This window comes from Phocoena sinus, chromosome 20 (genome assembly GCF_008692025.1).
Source record: "Phocoena sinus isolate mPhoSin1 chromosome 20, mPhoSin1.pri, whole genome shotgun sequence".
NCBI lineage: Eukaryota > Metazoa > Chordata > Mammalia > Artiodactyla > Phocoenidae > Phocoena > Phocoena sinus.
In genome coordinates this window covers 49,373,934-49,401,047 of record NC_045782.1, presented here as the reverse complement: position 1 = coordinate 49,401,047, position 27,114 = coordinate 49,373,934, and the positions used below count along the sequence as shown (strand labels likewise).

Below are 27,114 nucleotides of genomic sequence, written 5' to 3'. Positions count from 1 at the left end.
AGGACTTGATTCATAACTGCAACCTTCCTTAATTTCTGTCCTCCCTTCCAACTTAGGACCAACCAGAGAGCCAAACGTGCCTCCTGACCAAACACACAGGACGCCCTCCTCCAGTCCCCATGCTGATGGCCTCCAGTCCGGGAGACCTGGGGCCTTCTCTGTTCTGCTGTGGGTTCTTCCACTCCTCCCCCTGCTTTCCAGGCTCTGCCAAAAACAAGTGACAGTGGCCGACTCCCTGCTCTGGCCAGCACCGAGGAAGTAGCCTTTGCTTGTTCTCATTTGGGTGTCTTTGTTCATTTCCATGAGGGTGACCACCAAGGTCACCTTCCCGACATGCCCGCTGGGAAGGCACCTAGAGGAGGGGGAGGTGCAGTCAGGGTCTCTCCTGGGACCGTGCCCTGGGAAGGAAAGGCTTGGCCGACGGTAAGCATGGGCCTGCCTCAGAGCTGGGACAGACGTCCCCACAACGCACCGCAAACTCCCCAGCTGAGGAGGAGCGCTGCCTGCCCGGGGCCATCACTCACGGGTGATCGATGTGCTTGAGGTCCCTCATGGGTGCCTCCAGCCTCTCCTGCAGCTCCAGGCTCCACTTGAGCTGCCCGGCCACCGGGGGCATGTTTTTATGGATAGGGGGGATGTTCCCGTCTGCCGAGGCCGCAATCTGGGTGTCATACAGGGTCTTGGTGTTGTCCAGCTCAGCGTCAAACAGCTCCAGCATGACCGAGTACCTGGGCACCACCTCGGGGAGAATCAGAGGCCGTTCCAAGAGGCTGCCACACATGTGTAGGAGCTGGGGAGAAACGAGAGATGCGCCTTCGCCGGGGCCCGCCACCTGCCCCATCCCCGGCGTCACCCCCAGCTGCGTGTCTGGGACGCCACGTGCAGCCAAGCTTCAGGATCAGGAAGATACACGCCTTCCAGACAAAGAAGCTTTTCTCTGTGTGGCAACTGGCAAACCAGGCGCCTCAATGATTTCCATGTTGATGTACGCTGGGTCCCTACATACTTAGCTTATAAACCAACAGTACAAACTAGGTCCAAGGTCTGGAAAAATTTATTCTGGGCCCAGGAGAAATCAGGGTTTGGGCAAAGAAGATTTAAACATTTAACAAATACCATTTCAAAAATTGAAAAAAAAAAAAGAAAAAGTAACCACAATACTGCACTTATATAACCAGGGCTTACGCTACAACTGGATGGAGAAATGTCTTTTTTTTTTTTTCTGTATTTTTTCTAACATCTTTATTGGAGTATAATTGCTTTACAATGTGTTAGTTTCTGCTGTATAGCAAAGTGAATCAGCTCTACATATACATATATCCCCGTATCCCCTCCCTCTTGAGCCTCCCTCCCACCCTCCCTATCCCACCCCTCCAGGCGGTCACAAAGCACTGAGCTGATCTCCCTGTGCTATGTGGCTGCTTCCCACTAGCTATCTATTTTACACTTGGTAGTGTATATATGTCAATGCTACTCTCTCACTTCGGAGAAATGTCTTAGTCATGAGAATTATTCCTTTTAGGAAGACCTCTGATTCTCAAGGACCCACCCAGGAAAGAAAAGCCACCATGGGGAAGTTTATTTTGCTCTGAAAAATGCTCTGGGGAAAACAGGAACAAACTAGGTGAGAGGGAGGCCAATCTTAACCACGTGGGGTCCCCAAACCACTAAAGTTGCCAAGTGCTGGGTGTGGGGAAGGGTCTGTAGGAGCGTCCTGGGGCTGCCATGACAGCACCACGAACTGGGCAGCTTCAACAACAGAATTTATTCTCTCACAGCCCGGAGGCAACAAGTCCACAATCAAGGTGGACAGGGCTGCGCTACCCTGAAGGCTCCAGAGGAGAGTCTGTCCCAGCCCCTGGGTCCCTGGGGGTGGGCGGCAACCCTCGGCTTGTAGACCCGTCACTCCACCTTCTACCTTCTTGGTCATGGGACTATCTTCCCTGTGTGTGTCTCTTCCCTTCTTCTGGCACAGACCCCAGACACACTGGATTAAGCATGGGCTGTCTGATTCCCCCAGGAGCCGGGACAGCCGGGTCCCCTTCAATGTGTCATTTCCATGGCCTGTCAGCCCGAGAGCCCTGACCTGATTATTCCAGTGGGGGACATCACCTCACATATCTGAGGGTGGTAACCATAAACATGCCCTAGCACCTTGCAAGTAACGAGCTCATCACCCTGTGGTCTGCGGATGCTACACACTGGCAATTGTAAAAAAAAAAAAAAAAAAACAAAAACAAAAACAAAAGAAAAGCTTAGTAGAAGAGAATAAGGTAGAATTACCTGGGTGTTTCAGTTAGAGTCTTGCCTGGAATAGGAGGATGGCTCAAATTGGGCCAGAGAGGAGAGTTTCTTAAAAGATCCCCTCACATTGGTGGGTGTCCAGGGAGGCCTCAGGCCGGGGATGAGCCTGAGCGGTGAGGGAGGGGCCCTTACTGCAGCCTGGAGAGAGAGGCCGTGGGGTTGGACAGTGACACGTGACATGTTAGGGCAGCTCCGAGCCAGCCTGAGGTCACCAGGGGAGGGGTGCCTGAGCCTGCGGGTGCCCGCGGCAGAGCACTCCTGGAGACAGACGGGGATTCATCAGGGCTCAGACCACACGGCCCCATTTTCTCTGGGATATGGGCTGCAGCCCTTGGTGCCTGGAAGGGCTGGACCCAAGTCTCAGATTTGTCCTACTTTTTGGTATGAAAACTAAGACAACTGTCCCCAAAAATGGCCTTTTGGGGAAACAGTGGAATAATAGCTGCAGAGAAAGGAGGAAAGATTTTCAGGTACCCGAAAGCCAGATGGAACAGCCACGGACTCCCGGGAAGACCCCGCAACTCCGCGTTGCTAAGCACCGATACCTGCGGAGAGGCTCCTGACATATTAGGTCACCAGCGTCATTTCTCTGGAAACTGACAGGTAACAGTTGGGAAGAACCTGTTCCTCTTGTTGGTTGCTGACCCTCTTGGCTTTTTTCCTCCCACTCCTGTTCCTTTTATTTCACCTTTACATGTTTTTTGGCCTCTGGCTTCTAGGAAGGAGGTTAATTTCGTTTTCTGCCAGGAGGAGTTCATGTGGAAAATTGTTCTAGAACTTTCCCGGCTGCGTGTGAATTACTGACTGTGCAAGAGCATCCAGACAGCTTGGGAACACGCAGGGGAGCAAGGGGACGGCAGGGAGGGGACCCCAAGGGCCCGTCCTGATTAGAGCACAGGATTGTCAAGGGGGGAGGAAATGTTCTTCGGTGCAGAGAGGAAGGTGAGCAGACGGAGACGGGGATGGTTCACAAGAGTTTTCTGCCTTATTTTCTTTCTAGTTCAGCACAGACACAAAGTTACGTGTTAGAAGCGGACTTCACCTTGTGGAGTGCAGAAGCCGATTTAGGCCACAACAGGAGTGGGGAACGCCCGGGGGTAGAACAAGGGCGTTTGCCAGTTTGAGCACCTGGGGGTGGACTTCAGTCCCTCAGGTGCCAAACGGAGTTCCTCCTGGACCAGCTCCTCCCCTCCGAGGGGGGACCTACGGTCTCTCGATCGCGAAGGAAATAGGCGTCTTGGATACATCAACCCACCTCCTTCCCCATCACTGGAAGACAGTGCAATGTGGCACCCAGCCAGCAGAAGGTCTGGGGGTGCTTCTTCTCCTGGTTCCATCCGCACAGGAGGCGAGAGGGACTAACCGCCCGGCACCCCGGTCCGTCAGCTCCAGCATCGTCTTAATTCTTGGAGACCCCACCACAGGGGAGGACCTGGTGTTTCCACATTAGAGCACTGGCTGCAAACCCTACCTGCGACTCCTTGCACTTGGGTAGCCCTGGGGGTAAGAGCCTCTCGGTTCCGCCTAAGGTCTTCCCCGGGAGTGAGCAGTGGTAACAGCTCCCCTCCCTCGGCTGGGGCCAGTTCCCTCCACGGGGAAAGCTCCAAAGCACCTGCTGTGTGCTAGGCTCGGTTCTGAGTCAACCCAAACCGAGCGCCTGCCCTCAGGGAGTTTATATTCTAGTTCGAAGACGACAAACTCATAGAGATCCACACACCACAGATGCCGGGGCGGCGCAGGGCAGGGGGCGGGGGGGTTGGGCAAGCACGAAGAAGAAAACCCAAGCAGGTCAGTGTTGGCGATGGCAGCGAGGGGAGCATGGAGGGGAGGGCTCCTGCCTGGAGGACGAAGTGAGGGAGGCCTCTCCAAGGAGGCGCCTGAGGCAGCTCCAGGGGAAGGGTGCCCCGCAGAAGGGGACAGCGTGGGGGCACTGTGCTAACTTGCATTCACTGATAGTTTGCCTGGAGCACCAACTCCATCCGAGACGTAATTGGTCATTACATTTGCAGAGCTTCAAATCCCCAAGCATTTGCATTTTTTGAAAGTATCTAAAAGGCAAAGGACAGCCTGGCATTGGCATGAGAGAGATCTTTGTGCTCAGGGGTGGCGGGCTTCCTGGGTCCCCAACTCAACCCCAGCCCCGGCATCCTCTGGAAGATCGGTCACTGCCCTATGCTACCTAGGCCAACCCGACTGCCATCCCGGCCACGGGAGCCCATCCAGATGAGTGGTTTAGAACAGGGATCCTGCCAGCACTGAACCTTGGAGCTGGTTTGGAGCCCTGGTTTCCCTACTTGCTGGCTAGCCCTGTGACCCTGAGTAGCTCTCTTGACCTGCCTGAGCTGGTAAAATGGGATAGACAATGTAGGTAACGAATTTAGCAAAGAGCTGGGGTTTTGTGAGAATTAAATGAGGTAATGTGCTAATTATCGGTCATCTCCTCCAGGCATTGCATTACTGGCAGCAACCCAGAGGCTTGCAAAGTGAGGGGAAGAGACAGTTCTGACCCGTAGAGAGTCATGGATGACAAACATGCATAAAACTAGACAGAGAAATAAAAAAGCTGCCCAAGCATATACATATATTGCCCACTTAAATGCTCAACATCTGTTGTCCAGATGAGTTGTAGCTACACACACTACATCCTGCAGAGATCCCCCCTCTCTGTCGTAGGGGCGAGGCAGGTCACATAAAGGCGTGACGAATGCTGGGCTAGGACAGTAAGGAGTGGTGAGGAGTGGGGCAAACTGAAGCACTGATGTGCTGTCTATCGCGAGGAACAGCTCCTCCCCTGCAGCCGCTTGTTACCATGAGGGACTGTGTGTCCCGTGTGGCCCGATCTGTTTTTCCAAGAGAGAGTAAAAACCTGGATTTTTACGTGCACTCTCTCAAATTTTAAATATTGGCGACTAATTCAAGGTTTTAGAGAAGTGCCATGTGAGAATAAGCAAGTCTAGAGAGACGGAGTAGATTAGTGATTGTCTAAGATTGGGGAGGTCGGGGAGAAATGGGGAACGACTGGGGGTGATGAAAATGTTCTGAAATTGATTGTGGATGGCTGTACCACTCTAAATGCACTAAAAGCCATTTAACTGTACACCTTAAACAGGTGGGTGGTATGCTACGTGAACTACATCTCAAAAGTCCCACAGGAGCCAGGAGAAACCCACCAGTGGTCTCTGCAGCCCAAGCCATCTGTTCGTGACTCTGACGAATGGGTGTAAATGCCCGAGTTCGGAATTACTTGATGAGACGGTGATGTATGCAAAACACTGGAAAGTCCGATAATCACCATGTCTGCCTAACTTCTGAGCTATTTTGAGTGAGGGGTCTGCAGATTTACTCTGTTCTTCTGAGTTTACTATTTAAATGAGCTGGCTTCCCTTGCGGTAAAATCTGTTACGGCAGCAGTGGAAAGGTAACACAGGCTGATGCTACGAAACATTTGATTACCACACAGACTCTGTTCTCACCCACGCTTACTGAGCCCCTCCTGACTGCTTGGTGAGGGTCCTGGTTTGCCTGGGACAGAAGTGCGGGGGGGGTCTCTGAAATACTGGACTTTGTTTCAAAACCATCCTGGGAATAGCAGGGTGAGCGTGCCCTAGGGAAAGAGGTCTGTGGGCAGAGACAGGATGTGCTTGGTGTTGAGTGTTCTGCCTGCAAGTTGGTGAACTGGCACTGGGGTGTTGGTACTGAACGTTGGCTGCCTTGTGAGCTTGGACCGAGCAGGTCCAGGGGCCCGTCTCCAGGCCCCACAACGTGCCTGCTTTTGAGGGATCCTCACGGAGGGGCGCGCCAACCAGCAGTGGGGACGAGTGTCTAGCTCCTCACAACTCCCTCCCTCGTCAGTTCATCTTCCTAACTACGCCAGCATGACCCATAACAAAGGCATTTTGCTGTTTTAACTTGCACTTTCCTGATATTTGAGAGGCTAAACCAACAACCTATGTCTGTATTGGACATTTGCGTTTCTCTTTCAAGTTGACATTCTCTAGGGGTTTTAGTGCTTTTCTGCAATCTATTTTTAAAATGTTTTTATAACATCATTGCTTTTTTCTAACTGTAGAAGTACTACACACTTCACGCACACAACTCGGAAACTGTAGAAAAGTACACAGAAGACAGACAAATATTAGCCATCACCCCACCACCTAGAGACGGCCCCCCGTAACGACACTGTGCTTATTTCTGGGGTCTCAAATGTTGAAGAAAGTGTCAGTGTGGCTCAGTGGCTCAAAATGTGGATGTGTTTTATTTTTATAGCAACTCTGCCTCTCTCTAACTTCTGTTCCTTATAAGTAGTGGGGGAACTGAATCATATAAGGATCAATGGAGCACAACAGGACTCAGTAGATAACCACCTCGTGTTCACTTTCCTCTCTTACTCTAAGATGCGGCAGTGCTACTCAAGGTGATGACTGCTGACTTGCTCTAAGGCCCCGAGGAAGGTCCCTGGCCTTTTCTGGGCCTAGCTCTTCACCTGTGAATGAGGTTGCACGATTAGACCATCTCGACCATCGTTCTCGGCATCGCGGTGCTGCTGTGACGAACTCTCAGTCAATGCAGGGTCCCCGCCCACCCGTACCTTTGCACAGGACTCAATAGAACTGCAGTCATCAAACCCCTGGCAAAAGATCGCGGCCAGCCTCCTATCCAGATCCTGAATTTTGGTCTCAAAATCAGCGTAATCGTCATCAAAGCCCTGAAAGCGAATTAAAACACCAACCTTGTAACCGTAACCAGCATGCAAAGCAGGGGGGTGGGCTCACTCTAATGCCCATGGACACCCCCCACCCCCGGCAGGATTCAGGTTACGTCTGGGCTGAGCAACCTCACCGTCTTGGAGGCTGCTCCACAGGCAGGGTGTTTTTGGTGTCTGTTTTATCTTTCGGCCTTGCCGTGCGGCATGTGGGGTCTTAGTTCTCCGACCAGGGATCGAACCCTCGCCCCCTGTGTTGGCAGCACAGAGTCCTAGCCACTGGACCACCAGGGAAGTCCCGGGGCAGATCTTTTGCACCATTTTTTTCTCTGCCACACGTGCTCCCTCCGTGTGCCTTCCCACTCTCGGGGCATTTGCCACCGATCCTGCCAAGGCCCCCGACTTACCGAATCTCCGGGATCCAAGGGGTCGTATTTGCAGTCGGCAAAATCCTTCACCAGCTCAAAGACCTCATCGGAGATCTGAGTCACCTGGCTTCCGAGGATGCTGCCCCTCACGCCCCCGAGCTCAATTTTCTCCAGCTTCAGAAACTCGATGGCTGTTTTATAAAGATCCTGGTGGAGGAAACCCCAGCACCCTCGTCAGTTCATCTTCCTAACTACGCCAACGGTTCAGTCACTCATCCAGCTCTGACCCCGGCAGGGAGGAGCCCCGGGGACACATAGCAGTCCGGAGGGGCCCTCTGTGTATTGGTGTTAATGTTCTCTAAAGCTGTTGCTGTAGCAGAGAGGAGATGGAAGGAAGGGTCCCATGAGCCATCTCCAAGCTGTGATTATGGAGGAGGAAGAGGTGATGGTCGGGCTCTTGTCCTGACCCAACACTGGGCGAAATGTGCCTCTAAATAAATCATACTTTACCGGGGCCCCACTTCCTCAGCTGTGGGATGAAGCAGTTGGAAAGGCACACGGTGGTTCCTGATGGCCTCACGTACAGGGTGCCTGATGGATGTTTGCGTGTAAATCCCACTCCCTCACTCCCTCCGAGGTGTGGGTCTCACCTCGCCTTCTCCTGGAAGCCGTCCCACCTATTTTAGCCCATGGTGGTGCCTTCTTTTCCAGAATCCCCAATTGCTGCCTGTGCTCTTCCTTTTGGCATTTAACTCCATTCAGTCCTATCACGTTTTCTAACGCTTCTGTGTGTAGCTCTTATTCCCCGATCGAGACCCCGAAGGCTTCTTGAGGATGACAAGCAGCCCCCAGGTGCCCGACCCAGTGCCTGTTGCTGCTTAGACGGAAGATGTTTATAGGGTACTCGTGTCCCTCCCCTAAGCCAGTGCCGAGGTTGATGCCACTTCCCCCCCCGCAGATGTCCAAGATGTATTGAGCTATAATCCAAGCAGACCTAACGCAAAGTAACAGCATCCTCACGCCCTGAGCTCTGGGGCCCTTACACCCAAGGAGGGCGGCATGGGTGGCACAGACCTCAGGCAGGGGGTGGCTGGCATGGCCATTTCCCCCACCCCCAAAAGCCCCTCTTTTCCTAGAAGCATCACCCTGACTCACAATCTATAATGTAGGAACCAGTGGCTACTTGGCCAGAAACTTGGCTGGGTCCTTCCAGTTCTTGGGCTCGAGCCTTCATCCATGATGGGAATCTGGGAGTCTTAAGGGAGGCTTCCTGCTCTGCCTCCCAGAGGGTGTGGATGAGAACTAGACACGCCTTCCTGGAGCCACTGTTGACGGCATCCATCATAAAATCACTGCCCAATGAATGAATGGTTCCCCGCTTTTTTTTTTTTTTTTTTTAAAGGATGTAATGTGTACAAAGTTAAAAAAAAAAAAAAAAAAAAAAAGACCGTAAAGATTACAAAACAAAATGGAAAATTTTCTCGCCCTACCCATGCCTTTACCCCTCACCTCTTCTCCCCAGAGGAAACCATTTTGAAACTTTAAAAAAATTTTAATTTGCCATGTGTCATTCCATGTATCCAAATAGGGTCCTTCTTAAGTCTTCACTTGGGCTAACTTAGTCCCACTAACTCTCTCCCTTGGTCTGCAGGCTTCCTGACCAGGGTCACTGACCTTGTCATTAACCTGCTCATAGACAGAAAGCAAGAGAAAGGGGAAAAGCAAGCACAATGGGTCGCTTTGCTCTGGGCTAATAGCTCCGGGCCTGGCCGAGGTGGCCCAGGGACTCCGTTTCCCCATGACGCAGAAAATTCCACCTTTACCTCAATGGTCTGGACGCGCTGGAAAAAGGAATTTATCCTGGAAAAGGCAAGAGAAGAAGGGAATTCCCAAGGCACTGGCTTCTTGTCTTTCTAGGGGAGAGAGAGAGAGAAAAAAGGCTGCGTTTGCCTCCGACACGTCCATGGGGTCCGACGCCGGGGCCAACATCACCCCGACCCCTTTCCCCCGGTTCGCTCTCTACAACCAGGCCGTACCTTGAAGAAAAGCTTCATGTTTGTGCAGCAGAACTTGTAGGCTCGGTACAGCTCCTTCAGGACGCTCAGGGACAGAGAGATGCTGCTCAGCACCTCCTCAGTTTCACCCTGCAGGCCTTTCAGCACCTCGTCGGGACTCAGGTAGGTCCGAGTCTGGGCAGAAGGGAAGGTGTCCCCAAGTTCGGACCAGCCGGAGGGGTGACACAGCTGTTTCACTGGTTAGAATGACCCACCCCGGGCCCCTGGGCCACTTCTTCTGACACATCCGCTGTCCCAGCCCGTCTGCTGACTGCGGGGCATTTACAGGCGCCCGAACCGTTTCTCTCACCGGGACCCTCACCCCGGGCTAAGGCCACAGCACAAACAGATTTTGATGGTAGATGACTAGGGGCCCTCTAGGGGTCCAGAAACGCAGTCCTGCTACGGCTGCGGGATCCTGGGCCACTAGGTCCCTCTGGGCCTGCAGACGGGGCTGCGAGCATGATTCTAACACACGCAGGCAGCCCAGGGGCGCAAGGCTGCAACTCACACCTTGGAGGCTGCGTAACCTGTGCTCGTGAAATGGAAGAAGGAAAGGGAATTGACGTTGAGGGAGACGGAAGGAGGCTTGGTTTCGGAGCAGATAAACCCCACAAGGCCCCCGGCCGAGTCTTGGGGTGCCGGGACTCAGTGGGCCGCCCCACTTTCTTTCCTCCCCACTCCCGGCGTGGGGCAGATTGGGCTGGCACTGCCCAGGTCTTGGGAGAACCCTGGGTGGCCACCCAGAGGGCCCAGCCTTAGCCTGGAGCCTGTAAATCCCTGCACCAGCATCTCTGCCTGTTTTGAAACTGCTGGAGAACACGGGACGGGATTGGGGGGCGCCAATCAGGAGGCAGGGAAGGTGGCCAGGGCCAGGGGCCTACCATCTCGATGAGCTGGTTGCAGAACTCCTGCAGGATGACGATGACCCTGGAGGGCGTGTTGTAGTGCTCGGACGTGGCCCAGATGGAGCAGATGGTATACAGCACCTTGGCGATGAAGGTCGGGAGCTGGGGAGAGACGGGCCGGGCGGGCGCTTTGTCGCAGCGCCTCAGCACACCCCTCCCCACGGCTCCGGGAGGGGACTCCCAAGGGGAAGGAAGAGGCACTCGCCAGGTCCTCGTGCCTGACCCCAGCCAGGAAGCCCGCAGCCCCTGCTCCCCCGAGACACAAGCCCAGCCCCTGCCAAGTGACCTTTTTCTTGCCAACATACCATCGCGAAGTCAGCCTGTTCCATCTCCTCCAACAAGATCTGCAGAGGCTTCAGATACAGAACTATATCGTTGGCTTCCTTCAGGCCTGCCCAAAACAGGAACAGGGGCTCATCCACAGGGGAGCGGAAGCCAGACCCCACTCCCGACGGTCAGAAATGGTGACGGACAGCTCTGTGTGTTTATGGACACCCACTGCCTCAAGAACGGGTCTTCCTCAAAAGGCGGGGCCCAAGGAAGCTGATGAGGGAGGTGGAAGGCGCCTCCACCCCAGGGTCAGCAAGGGGCCTGCCCAGCCCCTCCCAGGAGGGGCTGACACCTTCTTCTTGGAGGGGGAAGGGTTCTCATAGGGCCAGCGCTCACCCTCAGTGACATTCGTATACACATTTTGCAGGGCTGGCCAGTAGCAGCTTTTGGCTTTTTCCAGGATCTCGACGATTTTGCTCACTTTGGGCCCGTTGAGCTGGGAAGGAAAGAAGAAAATCAGCCTTTCAACAGCTTCTAGCCGAAGGCTGCCTGACCCCACTGCCGGTGCTGAGGGATCTACGTGGGTTACCCAGGTCCCCTCAGGGGTCCCCTTGGGGAGGCTGGGTGCTCAGGACTCCAGTGGGCGCCCGGTCGCCAGGGGCAGAACAGGCGTCACCTGCTCGTGGATGCACTTGAGGTTCATCAGCCGGGTGTCCCAGAACTCAAACTCGACTCGGGGCAGGGGGTGCAGCCCGTCCAGCAGGGCCTGGGCCGAGTCTTTGCTTAGCACATCCCGGATCTGGCGGGACCAGTTGATGATGACGGTCTCGATGGCGTGCAGCAGCGAGTTGTCCAGGGAGGAGGGGATCCTGCCGGGCAGAGTCGGGGGGAGAGGCTGTCAGCCAGGAGAGACCCTGCACCAACACTGTGTGTTGCCAGGGATGCCAGTGCCCCCAAGAAAGAGGGTGAGGAGGGCCAGCTCTGGAATAAAATCCACGTTCATGAAGGCTCCTCCAGCAGTTCTGACTGGGGTCACCATGGGGCGTGTGCTGGGGGCCTAGAGGGCCTGCCATGTGATAAGCCCTGCAGGAGCGGTCGCCCTCTGATGGGAGTAAGGGAACACACTGTCACTGCAACTTGCTTCAAGCGTCGCACACACCAGGCGGTTGCAAATGGTGCTCAGGCAGGTGCAAGGCGACACCTCGGAGTCCTCATGCTTCTGTGGGCCACTGGGATGCCACAGCCTCGATTTAGAAGCCCAGCCTCCACCTGCTGAAAATCCCTTCTATGCCCCTCACTGTCCCTCAGTACCCACGTCCTAAAGCTGGGTATCCCCTTTCCCACGTGAGAGTGTGACATCCTTGGCCTAGTCCTTGTGTCTGACGGAGGAGGGGCTGGAGCACAGGTGTCCAGCGGTTGCCAGAGCTGGAGTCTCGGGGGCTCCAGTGTCTTGTCCTGTTCCGTCCTTGTGCCTTCGATCTCAGACTCAGCACCTAAAGGCACCATCCTGCCCTCCTCGGTTTCATCAGCTCCGAAACCAGTTTTCGGTGAGACGGTTTATCCTTAGTGGTCGGGGACCAGATGCCCCTCCTTCCAGCCAGCTCCCCGGCCGGGTCCCTACCTCTCCATGGACTCCAGGGTGCCATCCAGACTGCCCAGGTGCTCTGGGATGGGCAGCAGCGTCTTCCCCTTGATCTTGCCGCCCATCACACACATCTCGTTCTTCAGCTTGTGGACTTGCTTCACAATGTCCTCTGAGACCACGCGGGGCCATCCGCTCACGTTTTCGCTTTGGTTTAACAGGGAAGAGAGGACCTGAAAGGAGAAGCAGGGTCCTCAGTGCCCGGGTCCCAGGGGGAACCGAGCCCTTCTCCCGTCGCAGAAGGAGGTGGGGCCAGTTGAGGTGCTGAGGCCAGTGATGACAGCCCAGCCCCTGTGCCATCTCCATGAAGGGAGACCCCAAGAGCACACACTCCTGGCTGAAAGCAAACGTTTTGTGCTGCCTCAGAGTGTTGCTATAGGCTGAATTGTGCCCCCGCCCCCAGTTCACACATGGGAGCCCCAGCACCTCCAGATGTGACTGTATTTGGAGAGAGGGCCTTTCAAGGGGTGATTAAGGGGGGCCCTAACCCAATAAGACCGTTGTCCTCAGCAGAGATGAGGACACAGACACGCACAGAGCGAAGGCCACATGAAGACCCAAGGCCGTGTCAAGTCGGCCATCCACACGCCAAGAAGAGAGGCCTCAGAAGGAACCAGCCCAGCTCACATCTTGATCTGGGACTTGCAGCCTCCAGATTGTGGTGCTTTGTTAGGGCAGCCCGAGCAGAGAACGACAAACACCCGTGTGCTCCAGCTTTGGGCCAGGCCAGCTGCCTCGGTGGATGTGAGAGGAGGCTGGCCTGCGTCCTGGCTGAGCGGCCCCTGTGGCCTGAGTCTGCACAAGGCAGGGACGCACGGCCCCATCTCACAGATGAGGAGAACGATGACTAGGAAAGCTAAGTCACTGGAAGTCTGGCTGGTCTGACTCTCCAGAGGGAGCTGCACCTGCCATGCCTGCCACTAGTGGAGAGATACGTAGGGCAGCACCTGCTTGGTCCCTTTCTTTGCTTGAAGTCTCAGAACTAGGAAACTCATCTACTGGATCTCAAATGGCCCATGCCTTCTGAGGCTACAGGCAGGGATGTCCCCGGTGCAGTATGGAGGTTCTAATGATTTCGAGAGAGGACAGGCGGTGGCCAGGGCCACTCAGCCTTCACATGCACAGCATCAGCTGGAGGCCACGTTAGAGAGCCGGTCTGTCCCAGCGGTCAGGGCAGCCGGGCCTGAGCTCTCGAATACCTGACCGGCTTCAAGGCGATGCAGATGCTGCTGGCCCCTGGGCCTGCTCCCTGAGCGGCGGCGCTCAAGGCCACTCACTCAAAGTGTGAGAAACACGTGTTGCTTCTCCTGAGCCCTGTGCCCCGCCCCAGCAAGGCCTAGATGCACCCACCTCCTCCACGATGGCGATCAGCTGGTCCACGGGAGTGGGGCTTATGTCCCCATAGACCAGGCGGTCCTTGTAGTTGTCATTGCTGATGTTCTCAGGTTTCTTCTTGATGAAGTACACCCCTTTGGACTTGAGGGAGGCCGGGAAGCCCAGGCAGGGTATGATCATGCCGGCGGGGCTGAGTGTCAGCACCAGAACTAGGACGTCCGGTTTCTCAAAGAATTCGGTGAACAAACCCATGTTCTCTTCTGTTCCGACCATTTTACTCCACTTGTCCGGCTTGAACTTTAGGATGATGGAAGCGACACTCTCCAAATACTCTAACCTGACGTCTGGTGTTATCGTCATCTTGACGTTCACTTACACCTGTTCAATGAACAGAGACACGGACACAGCACAGTCTCCTGGGGAGTCTCCATTTCCCGCCTGTCGCTGGAACCATCTGAAATCCCTGTTCTAGCCAATCGAGAAAGGAAAGGGTCATCATTGTTTTCAGCTGTGGGTGGGCTGCGGTGAGGGAGGACCAGGGGGCTGTATCTGTCTGCTCTGGCTGGACGGCTGCCCTCTGCCTGGCTGTGGGTATCACCGTGGAGCAGGGCCGCACGGCAGTGGTGTGTGCTTGTGTTAACTGTGACCAGGAAGTTAATAGGCTGGGAAAGGTTGAGATGGGCTCTGGGGAAAAGGAGAAGAGGAAAGGATCATAGCAAGACAGTCTGAAGGTGAGGGGGTGGGGAAAGGTGAAATGAGGCAACAAAAGGGTCAGGTTGAAAGATCCCAGGAAGGTGACATCACACCCCCAGGATATGGGCTAAACTCAGACAGAAGGGGGTGGACCCAATGTGCAGGTGTGGGGTTCATCACACTCTCCCTGTCCTAACCCCAGCCATAGTATACCCCAACTTTTGTCCAGCCCTTCAGCCTCTCCCACCCCCCAGTCCCCATCATGTGCCCATGGGCCCCACAGAAGCTGCTCACATCCCTCTGGGACAATCCCTTGTGGCTCTCCCATAGGGGCAGGGTTAACTGGAGAGTTGTGGGGACACCCTTGAAGCTCCAAAGGGCCAGGACAGATGAGGCATTCCCTGTGGGCATAATATTTAAAGGGGTGCCCAAAATCCTGACCGGCCCCGAGCAGAGAACAGAGCACCTTCCGGGGTGGCTAGTGGGTCTACTCTGTCCACCAAGGCCTGGGTTCTACCTCTGTCCTCTGGAGCCTCCTCAGCTTTGCCTCCAAGCACCCCTCACACAATTCATGGCCACTCACAGCTGACAGCAAATGGCTTCTCAGGTAGCGAGCAGAGCCAAATAATGGGCAGCTCTTTCCCAGACCAGTAAAGGAAATGGCTCCCTTCCCTTGACGGGCACCAACTGCCATGGAACTTCTGCAAGTCTCCTGGGAACTGGGACTTCTAGAACCTTCTCAGGACCTGAGTGACGGGTGGTGGTGCAGAAAATGAACAACCGTCAATTACCCACCACAGTGGAAAGGCTCTTGGATTAAACAAACTTTGCCTTTGAACATTTAGGTCATTTTCATTTCACGAAATTACTAACATATTGGGGTTTAAAACTATTGTCTTATTAAGTGCTTATTATCTGTCTTGCCTTTTCTAGATTCCCTTTCTTTTCCTTTCTTGCCTTCTTCTAGATTTGTTTCATTCCCTCCCCATTATCTTGGTTACTATACACCTTTTGTTTTTTAGAGGTACATGGACATTATAACATGCATCATGCATAGCATGACTTACCTTAGTATAATACTCATTGCAACCTGATAATGAAATTCAGAAAACAATTTCCATTTACAGTAACATCAAAAAGAATAAAATATTTAGGAATAAAATTTTAAAAGAAGGGCAAGATTTATACACTGAAAACTACAAAACATCATTAAAAGAAATTAAAGACAAATAAATGGAAAGACATCCCATGTTCATGGAATGGAAGACTTAATATTGTTAAGATGGCAATTCTCCTCAAATTGATCTACAGATTCAACACAATACCTGTCAAAATTCCAGCTGTGTTTCTGCAGAAATGGAAAAGCTGATCCTCAATTTCTTAGGGAAATCTGAGGGACCAAAAAAAGCCAAGACAATCTTGAAAAAACAGCAAACTTTCCCAATTTCAAAACTTCTCAATTTCAAAACTTACTACAGTTCATAGCGGCACTATTTACGATAGCCAAGACATGGAAGCAACCTAAACGTCCATTGACAGGTGAATATGGTATATATACAAGGAAATATTACTCAGCCATAAAAAAAGAATGAAGTAATGCCATTTACAGCAACATGGATGGACCTAGAGATGATCATACTAAATGAAGTAACTCAAAGACAAATATCATTATGATATCACGTATATGTAGAATCTAAAAAATGATGCAAATGAACTTATTTACAAAAAGAAATAGACTCACAGACATAGAAAACAAACTTATGGTTACCAAAGTGGGGAGGGATAAGTTTGGAATTTGGGATTAACAGATACAGATTACTATATATAAAACAGATAAACAACAAGGACCTACTGTATAGCACAGGGAACTATAATATCTTGTAATAACCTATAATGGAAAAGAATTTGAAAAAGAATAGATATATGTATCTATAACTGAATCACTTTGCTGTACACATGAAACATTTTAAATAAACTATACTTCAGTAAAAAATTATTTTAAAAACTTACTAGAAAGCTATGGTAATTAAGACTGAGTGTGGCTGCTATAAGGATAGATCAATGGAATAGAACTGATGAGTCCAAAAATAAACACATACATTTATGGGCAACTGATTTTAGACAAGGGTACAAAGACAATTCAATTGGGAAAAGAAGAGTCTTTTCAATAAATAGTATTGGAACACATGCAAAGGAATGAAGTTGGACCCTCATCTCACACCACCTAAAAAATTAACTAAAAAATGGATCAAAGACCTAAATGTAAGAGCTAAAATTATAAAACTCTTAGCATAAAGCATAGGAGTAGATCTTTATAACCTTGAATGAAGCAATGGTTTCTTATATATGACACCAAAAGCATAAGTGACCAAAGAAAAAGATAAATTAGGCCTCATCAAAATTAAAAACTTTTAACAAAACTTCAAGTCAGCAGAAGGAAGGAAATAATAAATATCAGAGAGGAAACAAAATAGAGATTAGAAAATAGAAAAAAAAAGCAATAAAACCAAGAGCTGGTTCTTTGAAAGGATACACAAAATTGACAAACCTGTGGCTAGGCTTACCAAGAAGAAAAGAGAGAGAACCCAAATAAACAAAATAAGAAATGCAAGAGGAGAAACATCAACTGATATTGGGGGAAAGAAAAACATAAGAGAATATTATGAATAATTATTGGCCAAGAAACTGGACAACCTAGAAGAAATGGACAACTTTCTGGAAACATATAGCCCACCAAAATTGAATCAAGAAAAATAGATAATTTGAACAGACAAATCACTAGAAATGAAATAGAATATGTAACCAAAAATACTCCCTACAAACAAAAGTCCAGGACCAGATGGCTTCATATGCGAATTCTACCAAACATTTAAAGAGGAACTTTTACTAATCCTTCTCAAACTCTTCCAAAAGACTGAAGAGGAGGGAACACTCCCAAAGGCATTCTATGAAGCCACCATCACCCTGATACCAAAACCAGACAAAGATACCACCAAAAAAGAAAATTATAGGCCAATATCTTTGATGAGTAAAAAATCTCAGCAAAATATTACCAAACCAAATACAACAATACATAAAAAAGATCATACACCATGACCAAGTAGGATTCATCCCAAGTTCACAAGGATGGCTCAACATACACAAAAATCAATGTAATACACCACATCAACAAAAGAAAAGACAAAAACTACATGATCATCTCAATAGATGCAGAAGCATTTGACAAAATTCAACATCCATTCATGATAAAAACTTTTACCAAAGTGGGTACAGAGGGACCATATCTCAACATAATAAAAGCTTTTTATGACAAACCCACAACCAATATAATACTCGATGGTGAAAAGCTGAAAGCCTTCCTGCTAAAATCTGGAACAAGGATGCCCATTCTCACCACTTCTCTTTGAAACAGTATTAGAAGTTTGAGACATAGCAATCAGATAAGAAAAAGAAATAAAAGGTATTCAAATTGGAAGGGAAGAGGTAAAGCTGTCCTTATATGCAGATGGCATGATACTATACATAGAAAACCCTAAAGACTCCACACAAAAACTACTAGAACTGACAACTGAATTCAGCAAGGTAGCAGGACACAAGATTAACATACAGAAATTGGTTGCATTTCTTTAACAATGAAATATCAGAAAGGGAATGTTTAAAAAAAAGAAAACTTTTAAAATCACACCCCTCAAAATAAAATACTTAGTGCTAAACCTGACCAAGGGGGTTAAAGACTTATATGCTGAGAACTGTGAAACATTGATAAAAGAAATTAAAGATGATTCAAAGAAATGGAAAGATATCCCATGGATTGGAAGAATTAATATTGTTAAAATGGCCATACTACCCAAAGCAATATACAGATTTAACACAATCCCTATCAAATTACCCATGACATTTTTCACAGAACTAGAACAAATAATCCTAAAATTTATACGGAACCATAAGAGACCCAGAATTGCCAAAGCAATCCTGAGGAAAAAGAACACAGCAGGAAGCATAACCCTTCCAGACTTCAGACAATACTACAAAGCTACAGTAATGAAAACAGTGTGGTATTAGCACAAAATAGACATACAGATCAATGGAACAGAATAGAGAGCCCAGAAATAAACCCACACACCTATGGTCAATTAATCTTTGACAAAGGAGGCAAGGATATAAAATAGGAAAAGACAGTCTCTTCAGCAAATGCTGCTGGGAAAGTTGGACAGCTGCATGTAAATCAATGAAGTTAGAACACACCCTCACACCATGCACAAAAATAAACTCAAAATGGCTTCAAGACTTAAATATAAGTCATGACACCATAAAACTCCTAGAAGAGATCATAGGCAAAATATTCTCCAGCATAAATTGTACCAATATTTTCTTAGGTCAGTCTCCCTAAGGCGATAGAAATAAAAGCAAAAATAAACAAATGGGACCTAATCAAACTTATAAGTGTTTGCACAGCAAAGTAAACCATAAACAAAACGAAAAGACAACCTACAGAATGGGAGAAAACATTTGCAAACGAGGCAACCAACAAGAGCTTAATTTCCAAAATATACAAACAGCTCATACGGCTCAACAACAAAAAAAACCCCAACAACTCAATCGAAAAATGGGCAGAAGACCTAAATAGACATTTCTCCAAAGAAGACAGGAAGATAGCCAATAGGCACATGAAAACGTGCTTAATATCACTAATTATTCAAGAAATGCAAATCAAAACTATAATGAGGTATCACCTCACACTAGTCAGAATGTCCATAATTAAAAAGTCTACAAATAAAAAATGCTGGAAGGGGTGTGGAGCAAAGGGAACCCTCCTACACTGTTGGTGGGAATGTAAGTTGGTGCAGTCACTATGGAAAACAATATGGAGCTTCCTCAGAAAACTAAAAATAGTATTACCATATATGATCCAGCAATCCCACTCCTGGGTATATATCCAGACAAAACTATAATTCAAAAAGACACACGCACCCCTATGTTCATAGCAGCACTATTCACAATAGCCAAGACATGGAAACAACTTAAATGTCCATTGACAGATGAATGGATAAAGATGTGGTATATACATCCAATGGAATACTACTCAGCCATAAAAAAGAACAAAATAATGCCATTTGCAGCAACATGGATGCAACTAGAGATTGTCATATTAAGTGAAGTAAGTCAGAAAGAAAAAGACAAATACCATACGATATCACTTATATGTGGACTCTAAAATAAGGCACAAATGAACCTATCTACAAAGCAGAAAGAAACTCACAGACATAGAGAACAGACTTGTGGTTGCCAATGGGGAGGGGTTTGGGGAGGGTTGGACTGGGAGTTTGGGGTTAGTAGATGCAAACCGTTACATATGGAATGGATGGACAACAAGGTCCTACTGCATAGCACAGGGAACTATATTCAATGTCCTGGGATAAACCATAATAGAAAAGAATTTTAAAAAGAATGTGTATATATGTATAACTGAGTAACTTTGCTATACAGCAGAAGTTAACACAACATTGTAAATCAAGTGTATCAATAAAAGAAGAATTAAAAACTTTTGTGCTTCAAAGGACACTATGAAGAAAGTGAAAAAACAGCCCTCAGCATGAGAGAAAATATTCGCAAATCATATAGCCGATAAGGGACTTGTATTCAAAAAATATATAGAACTCATAACACAATAATAAATACACAAACATAATTAAAAATGGGTCAAGGATATAGACATTTCTCCACGTAAGGTAGGCAAATGACTGATAAGTACATGAAAAGATGCTCAACATCATTAGTCTTCAGGGAAATGAACTTACATGAGGTCCCTGGAGTAGTCAAACTCATAGAGACAGGAAGTAGAATAGAGGTTGCCAGAGGCTAGAAGATGGAAGAACGGGGAGTTAGTGTTTAATGGGGACAGAATTTCGGTTTGGGAAGATGAAAAATTTCCGGAGATGGACGGTGGTGATTGGTTACACCACAGTGTGAATGTACTTGATGCTACTTAAGAATGGTCAGAATGGTAACTTTTATTTTATGCATATGTAGTGTAAGCTCTGACAGTTTTTTTTTCTCTTTTTTGTGGTGCTAGCGCCTGAATTAAGCTTTCATTTCCGAGGCATCCCCTTCAACACATTGCCAGCCACGTGACCAGTTCAAGAGCCAGGCCACCCCCCAAACTGAAGCTCCTTTGTTTTAGAGATCTTGGTTGATTTTAATAACTGACAATTTGGGCTACTTGTTTTTGGTTTTGTTTATTTTTTCTCTTCCTGCGCTTTAAATTCCCACTCTTATGTTTTAAGTTCACCAATAAAGAGTGAACCCTCAGAACCCTATGCCCCCACCCTCTACCCCAATAAAAGCACAAGCTCAGGTACACCCCCACACACACAATGACCTCACTGTGTGCCCCCAGATGTGCTGTGTATGTAAGTAGTAAACTTACATACACAGGTCTTGGAAGTAGTAAACTTACATACACAGGTCTTGGAAGTAGTAAACTCCTAATTCTTTCCAAGTTTCTGGATGGTTATTGCTGAAGGGCATCTTGCAACCACAGTAAGAACCACAGGGCTTTTCCAACCACAACACTGGTGGTTGATAGGCTAAGACCAGCACAACAGAGTCCATTTTACCACACACACAAATCCCCACTTCACTCTGAGACCTGGGCTCTCCTGCCACTTTTGTGCCTCCCCCTCCACATCCCAGACATCTGCACTCATGCAGGACTCTGGACTCTAGATCACTGTCAGGAGGCAGACCCCTGCACCCTTATTTCCCACATCCCCTAGGGGACTTCAGGGACCACAGAGACAACCTCATCACTCCCTGGCCTCCTGGCTCCTCGGCCTCCTCAGTTGCTTCCAGCATGTTCATGCCCTGCTTTAATTTGTCCCTCTAGTTCCTGTGGGCGCCTCTGCTTGCCCTCCTCCATCATCCCCTGCTGTCTTCTCCTCCAACCCTCCCTCTCTTTGATTCCCAGGGCCATCGTGTATCACACTTGCACTGACCTTGCCACTGGTCCTTTCCTTACACCCCATGGTAATACTGACCATCTCCCTTTGTTGGACTGGTACCCAGGCTCAGTGCTGCTGGGGGGGTGGAAATCACACACCTGTACACTCACCTGGTCTACACACTGTCAGGTTGCTGCTGGGTTGTTTTTGTTTTCAATTAACTTTTGTCAGCTCACTCTACTGTGCTCTAGGACAATTCCTCTGAGTCTTAATTTTTCTCAAGTCCCTGACCTTTCCCCTCCCCGCCAGCAGACAGTCTCACCTTTTACCTCAGGTAGAAAACTGGAACCAGTGGAACCAACTTTCTAAAATGTCCACAATGAAACCTGATAAAACTGAGTTGTAGCCTTCTCTCGTGTAGGTGAACCCTTCTACCATGCCCTGGGTCCCCTCTCCTCCTGCCCATCCTCGTCTCTGCCTTTGAACCTCTTTCTGCCATCATCTTTGAGAAATGAACAAGCCGTTACCATCTTAGAAGAAAACCCTCCTCAAACTCACCCTGCCTTCCACTTCCACTCCCTTCACGGCCACCCTTCTCTAAAGAATTGCCTGGAATGTCTGTATCCATCTCTTTCTTTCCGTGAAGACACTCACTTGGCTTTCTCTCTGTCCACTGTACTTGGGATGCAGGAGGAGCGGAACTGCGGGGAGGGATGTGTCTTTACTGATTAGTCCAGATGGTGCTCAAGCCACTCTGCTCACACTCTATTGGCCCGTGCCTGGTCACACGGACACCTAGCTGCAAGGGAGGCTGGAATTGTAGTCTCTACCTGGCATCCACGTGTCCCCCAGACTTGGAGGGTTGGGTTTGTAAAGAAAAGGAAAAGGTTGCCCAGAATTCCAGGTCTACAAGGGTCAAGCCCTTAGCCACTGTAGCTGCCCACTGACTGCATGCCTGAGGGGCACTGAGGATGGAGAAAAACAGGAAGTATTCTGAGCTTTGGATACCTGCACCTAGATAGTTAAGATGCATATCTAAAGAAAAATTTCAATCACCCCAGATTCTTGAATCTTCCCATATATAGAAAACTTCTAGAAAAACATTTTTTGTTGATATACTGCTCGATTCCTATAATACAATGCTATGAGGTGTGCCCTGAAAACAAATAAAGTGGTTGAAATCCAAAAAATAAAAAATAAAAAAAATAAAAAATAAAGAAAAGCACTAGAATTATTAACTTGAGATGACTGTTCTTTGTGATTATGAGTCATCTTTTGATGTGACATGTTTATTCCGAAAAAAAATTTATATACATCCTGGCTCCTCTCTTACCTCTTCAGAGCAGTTTCTCAGAGCCATCTGAGAGGCTGTCTCCCAGGTTATACTCAGCTGAATAAGACACTGAATAAACTCAACTCACAGTTCTTAAATTGTGTGGTTTTTTTAAGTTGACATGTTACTAAGTGGATAAAGGGGATCTGTGGACAGTAACCAGTCTCCATCACGCTGGCCTAGAGCCATTCTCAGAGCTCAAGGTTACTATTTGGAAGTACCACCTCAAAGTCAGAGTGCACAAAACTAACCTCTCCCCCTGTCCCCACCTCTTCCCACACCCCCCCACACCTGGTGTTCCTTAAGGCTTTGCTGACCCAGTGGATGACCAGCCAGCTGCTCATGCACCAGAGGGGTCCTGGCTTCCACTGTCGACACCAGTCAATTCTGCCTCCTCAACGTCTCTGGACAGGCCCACCTTCCTCCATGGCTACTGCCCTCTGGTCCAAGCTGCATTACCCCCTCCCCCACCCTGGGGTCTACAAACACCCTCTCTCCTTCTCCACACCCACTCTTGTCCCAGCAGCACATCCCCCAGAGCATCTTTCAAAAGACAACTGTCGAGAGGGCAGACAGCAGAAGCAAGAAGAACTACAATCCTGTAGCCTGTGGAACAAAAACTACATTCATAGAAAGATAGACAAGATGAAAAGACAGAGGGCTATGTACCAGATGAAGGAACAAGATAAAACCCCAGAAAAACAACTAAATGAAGTGGAGATAGGCAACCTTCCAGAAAAAGAATTCAGAATGATGATGGTGAAGATGATCCAGGACCTCGGAAAAAGAATGGAGGCAAAGATCGAGAAGATGCAAGAAATGTTTAACAAAGACCTAGAAGAATTAAAGAACAAACAGAGATGAACAATACAATAACTGAAATGAAAAATACACTAGAAGGAATCAATAGCAGAATAACTGAGGCAGAAGAATGGATAAGTGACCTGGAAGATAGAATGGTGGAATTCACTGCTGCAGAACAAAGAAAAAAGAATGAAAAGAAATCAAGACAGCCTAAGAGACCTCTGGGACAACATTAAATGCAACAACATTCGCATTATAGGGGTCCCAGAAGGAGAAGAGAGAGAGAAAAGACCCGAGAAAATATTTGAAGAGCTTAGAGTCGAAAACTTCCCTAACATGGGAAAGGAAATAGCCACCCAAGTCCAGGAAGTGCAGAGAGTCCCATACAGGATAAACCCAAGGAGAAACACACCAAGACACATAGTAATCAAATTGGCAAAAATTAAAGACAAAGAAAAATTATTGAAAGCAGCAAGGGAAAAACAAAAAATAACATACAAGGGAACTCCCATAAGGTTAACAGCTGATTTCTCAGCAGAAACTCTACAAACCAGAAGGGAGTGGCAGGACATATTTAAAGTGATGAAAGGGAAGAACCTACAACCAAGATTACTCTACCTGGCAAGGATCTCATTCAGATTCGATGGAGAAATCAAAAGCTTTACAGACAAGCAAAAGCTAAGAGAATTCAGCACCACCAAACCAGCTCTACAACAAATGCTAAAGGAACTTCTCTAAGTGGGAAACACAAGAGAAGAAAAGGACCTACAAAAACAAGCCCAAAACAATTAAGAAAATGGTAATAGGAACATAAATATCGATAATTACCTTAAACGTGAATGGATTAAATGCTCCAACCAAAAGACACAGGCTCTCTGAATAGATACAAAAACAAGACCCATATATATGCTGTCTACAAGAGACCCACTTCAGACCTAGGGACACATACAGACTGAAAGTGAGGGGATGGAAAAAGATATTCCATGCAAATGGAAATCAAAAGAAAGCTGGAGTAGCAATACTCATATCAGATAAAATAGACTTTAAAATAAAGAATGTTACAAGAGATAAAGAAGGACACTACATAATGATCAAGGGATCAATCCAAGAAGAAAATATAACAATTATAAATATATATGCACCCAACATAGGAGCACCTCAATACATAAGGCAACTTCTAAAAGCTATAAAAGAGGAAATCGACAGTAACATAATAACAGTGGGGGACTATAACACCTCACTTACACCAATGGACAGATCATCCAAACAGAAAATTAATAAGGAAACACAAGCTTTAAATGACACAATAGACCAGATAGATTTAATTGATATTTATAGGACATTCCACCCCAAAACAGCAGATTACACTTTCTTCCCAAGTGCACAAGGGACATTCTCCAGGACAGATCACATCTTGGGTCACAAATCAAGCCTCAGTAAACTTAAGAAAATTGAAATCATATCAAGAATCTTTTCTGACCACAATGCTGTGAGATTAGAAATCAATTACAGGGAAAAAAACATAAAAAACACAAACACATGGAGGCTAAATAACACGTTACTAAATAACCAACAGCTCACTGAAGAAATCAAAGAGGAAACGAGGGCTTCCCTGGTGGCGCAGTGGTTGAGAGCCCGCCTGCCGATGCAGGGGACACAGGTTCGTGCCCCGGTCCAGGAAGATCCCACATGCCGCGGAGTGGCTGGGCCTGCGAGGCATGGCCGCTGAGCCTGTGCGTCTGGAGCCTGTGCTCCGCAACGGGAGAGGCCACAACAGTGAGAGGCCCACGAACAGCCAAAAAAAAACCCAACCAAACAAAGAGGAAATGAAAAAGTACCTAGAGACAAATGACAATGAAAACACGATGATCCAAAACCTATGCGATGCAGCAAAAGCAGTTCTAAGAAGGAAGTTTATAGCAACACAAGCCTACCTCAAGAAACAAGAAAAATCTCAAATAAACAATCTAACCTTACACCTAAAGGAACTAGAGAAAGAAGAACAAACAAAACCCAAAGTTAGCAGAAGGAAAGAAATCATAAAGATCAGAGCAGAAATAAATGAAATAGAAACAAAGAAAACAATAGCAAAGATCAATAAAACTAAAAGCTGGTTCTTTAAGAAGATAAACAAAATTGATAAACCGTTAGCCAGCCTCATCAAGAAAAAAAGGGAGAATCAAATCAATAGAATTAGAAATGAAAAAGGAGAAGTAACAACTGACATCACAGAAATACAAAGGATCATGAGAGATTACTACAAGCAATTATATGCCAATAAAATGGACAACCTGGAAGAAATGGACAAATTCTTAGAAAAGCACAACCTTCCGAGACTGAACCAGGAAGAAATAGAAAATATAAACAGACCAATCACAAACACTGAAATTGAGACTGTGATTAAAAATCTTCCATCAAACAAAAGCCCTGGGCCAGATGACCTCACAGGTGAATTCTATCAAACATTTAGAGAAGAGCTAGCACCCATCCTTCTCAAACTCTCCCAAAATATAGCAGAGGGAGGAACACTCCCAAACTCATTCTACGAGGCCACCATCACCCTGATACCAAAACCGGACAAAGATGTCACAAAAAAGGAAACTACAGACCAATATCACTGAGCAACATAGATGCAAATATGCTCAACAAAATACTAGCAAACAGAATCCAGCAACACATTAAAAGGATCATACACCATGATCAAGTGGGATTTATCCCAGGGATGCAAGGATTCTTCAGTATATGCAAATCAATCAATGTGATAAACCATATTAACAAATTGAAGAATAAAAACCATATGATCATCTCAATAGATGCAGAAAAAGCTTTTGCCAAAATTCAACACCCATTTATGATAAAAACTCTCCAGAAAATGGGCATAGAGGGAACCTAACTCAACATAACAAAGGCCATATATGACAAACCCACAGCAAACATCATTCTTAATGGTGAAAAACTGAAAGCATTTCCTCTAAGATCAGGAAAAAGACAAGGATATCCACTCTCACCACTATTATTCAACATAGTTTTGGAAGTCCTAGCCATGGCAACCAGAGAAGAAAAAGAAATACAAATTGGAAAAGAAGAAGTAAAACTGTCACTGTCTGCAGATGACATGATACTATACATAGAGAATCCTAAAGATGCCACCAGAAAACTACTAGAGCTAATCAATGAATTTGGTAAAGTTGCAGGATACAAAATTAATGCACAGAAATCTCTTGCATCCTATACACTAATGATGAAAAATCTGAAAGATAAATTAAGGAAACACTCCCATTTACCATTGCAAAAAAAAGAATAAAATATCTAGGAATAAACCTACCTAGGGAGACAAAAGACCTGTATGCAGAAAACTAGAAGACACTGATGAAAGAAATTCAAGATGATACCAACAGATGGAGAGATATATCATGTTCTTGGATTGGAAGAATCAATATTGTGAAAATGACTATACTACCCAAAGCAATATACAAATTCGATGCAATCCCTATCAAATTACCAACAGAACCAGAACAAAAAATCTTAAGATTTGTATGGAGACACCAAAGACTCCGAATAGCCAAAGCTGTCTTGAGGTAAAAAAACGGAGCTGGAGGAATCAAACTCCCTGACTTCAGACTATACTACAAAGCTACAGTAATCAAGACAATATGATACTGGCACAAAGAAAGAAATACAGATCAATGGAACAGGATAGAAAACCCAGAGATAAACCCACATACCTATGGTCAGCTAATCTATGACAAAGGAGGCAAGG

General features: G+C 47.5%; 1 protein-coding gene across 3 annotated transcripts in view; it reads right to left on the bottom strand.

The window, feature by feature from the left end:
* The window catches only part of DNAH17 (dynein axonemal heavy chain 17), a 163,113-nt gene that overhangs the window by 96,193 nt on the left and 39,806 nt on the right, over nucleotides 1–27,114 (bottom strand). For all 3 annotated transcript variants that reach the window (XM_032617880.1, XM_032617881.1, XM_032617882.1), the window contains exons 6-17: nucleotides 15,602–15,666; nucleotides 13,599–13,961; nucleotides 12,228–12,421; nucleotides 11,283–11,475; nucleotides 11,003–11,102; nucleotides 10,642–10,727; nucleotides 10,313–10,438; nucleotides 9,411–9,563; nucleotides 9,198–9,287; nucleotides 7,414–7,581; nucleotides 6,893–7,009; nucleotides 525–790 (exon numbers count right to left, since the gene is read on the bottom strand). In XM_032617880.1, coding sequence (XP_032473771.1) covers nucleotides 525–790; nucleotides 6,893–7,009; nucleotides 7,414–7,581; nucleotides 9,198–9,287; nucleotides 9,411–9,563; nucleotides 10,313–10,438; nucleotides 10,642–10,727; nucleotides 11,003–11,102; nucleotides 11,283–11,475; nucleotides 12,228–12,421; nucleotides 13,599–13,943 — 1,838 coding nt within the window. In that variant the 5' untranslated portion in view covers nucleotides 13,944–13,961; nucleotides 15,602–15,666. The remainder of the gene's footprint in view (nucleotides 1–524; nucleotides 791–6,892; nucleotides 7,010–7,413; nucleotides 7,582–9,197; nucleotides 9,288–9,410; nucleotides 9,564–10,312; nucleotides 10,439–10,641; nucleotides 10,728–11,002; nucleotides 11,103–11,282; nucleotides 11,476–12,227; nucleotides 12,422–13,598; nucleotides 13,962–15,601; nucleotides 15,667–27,114) is intronic.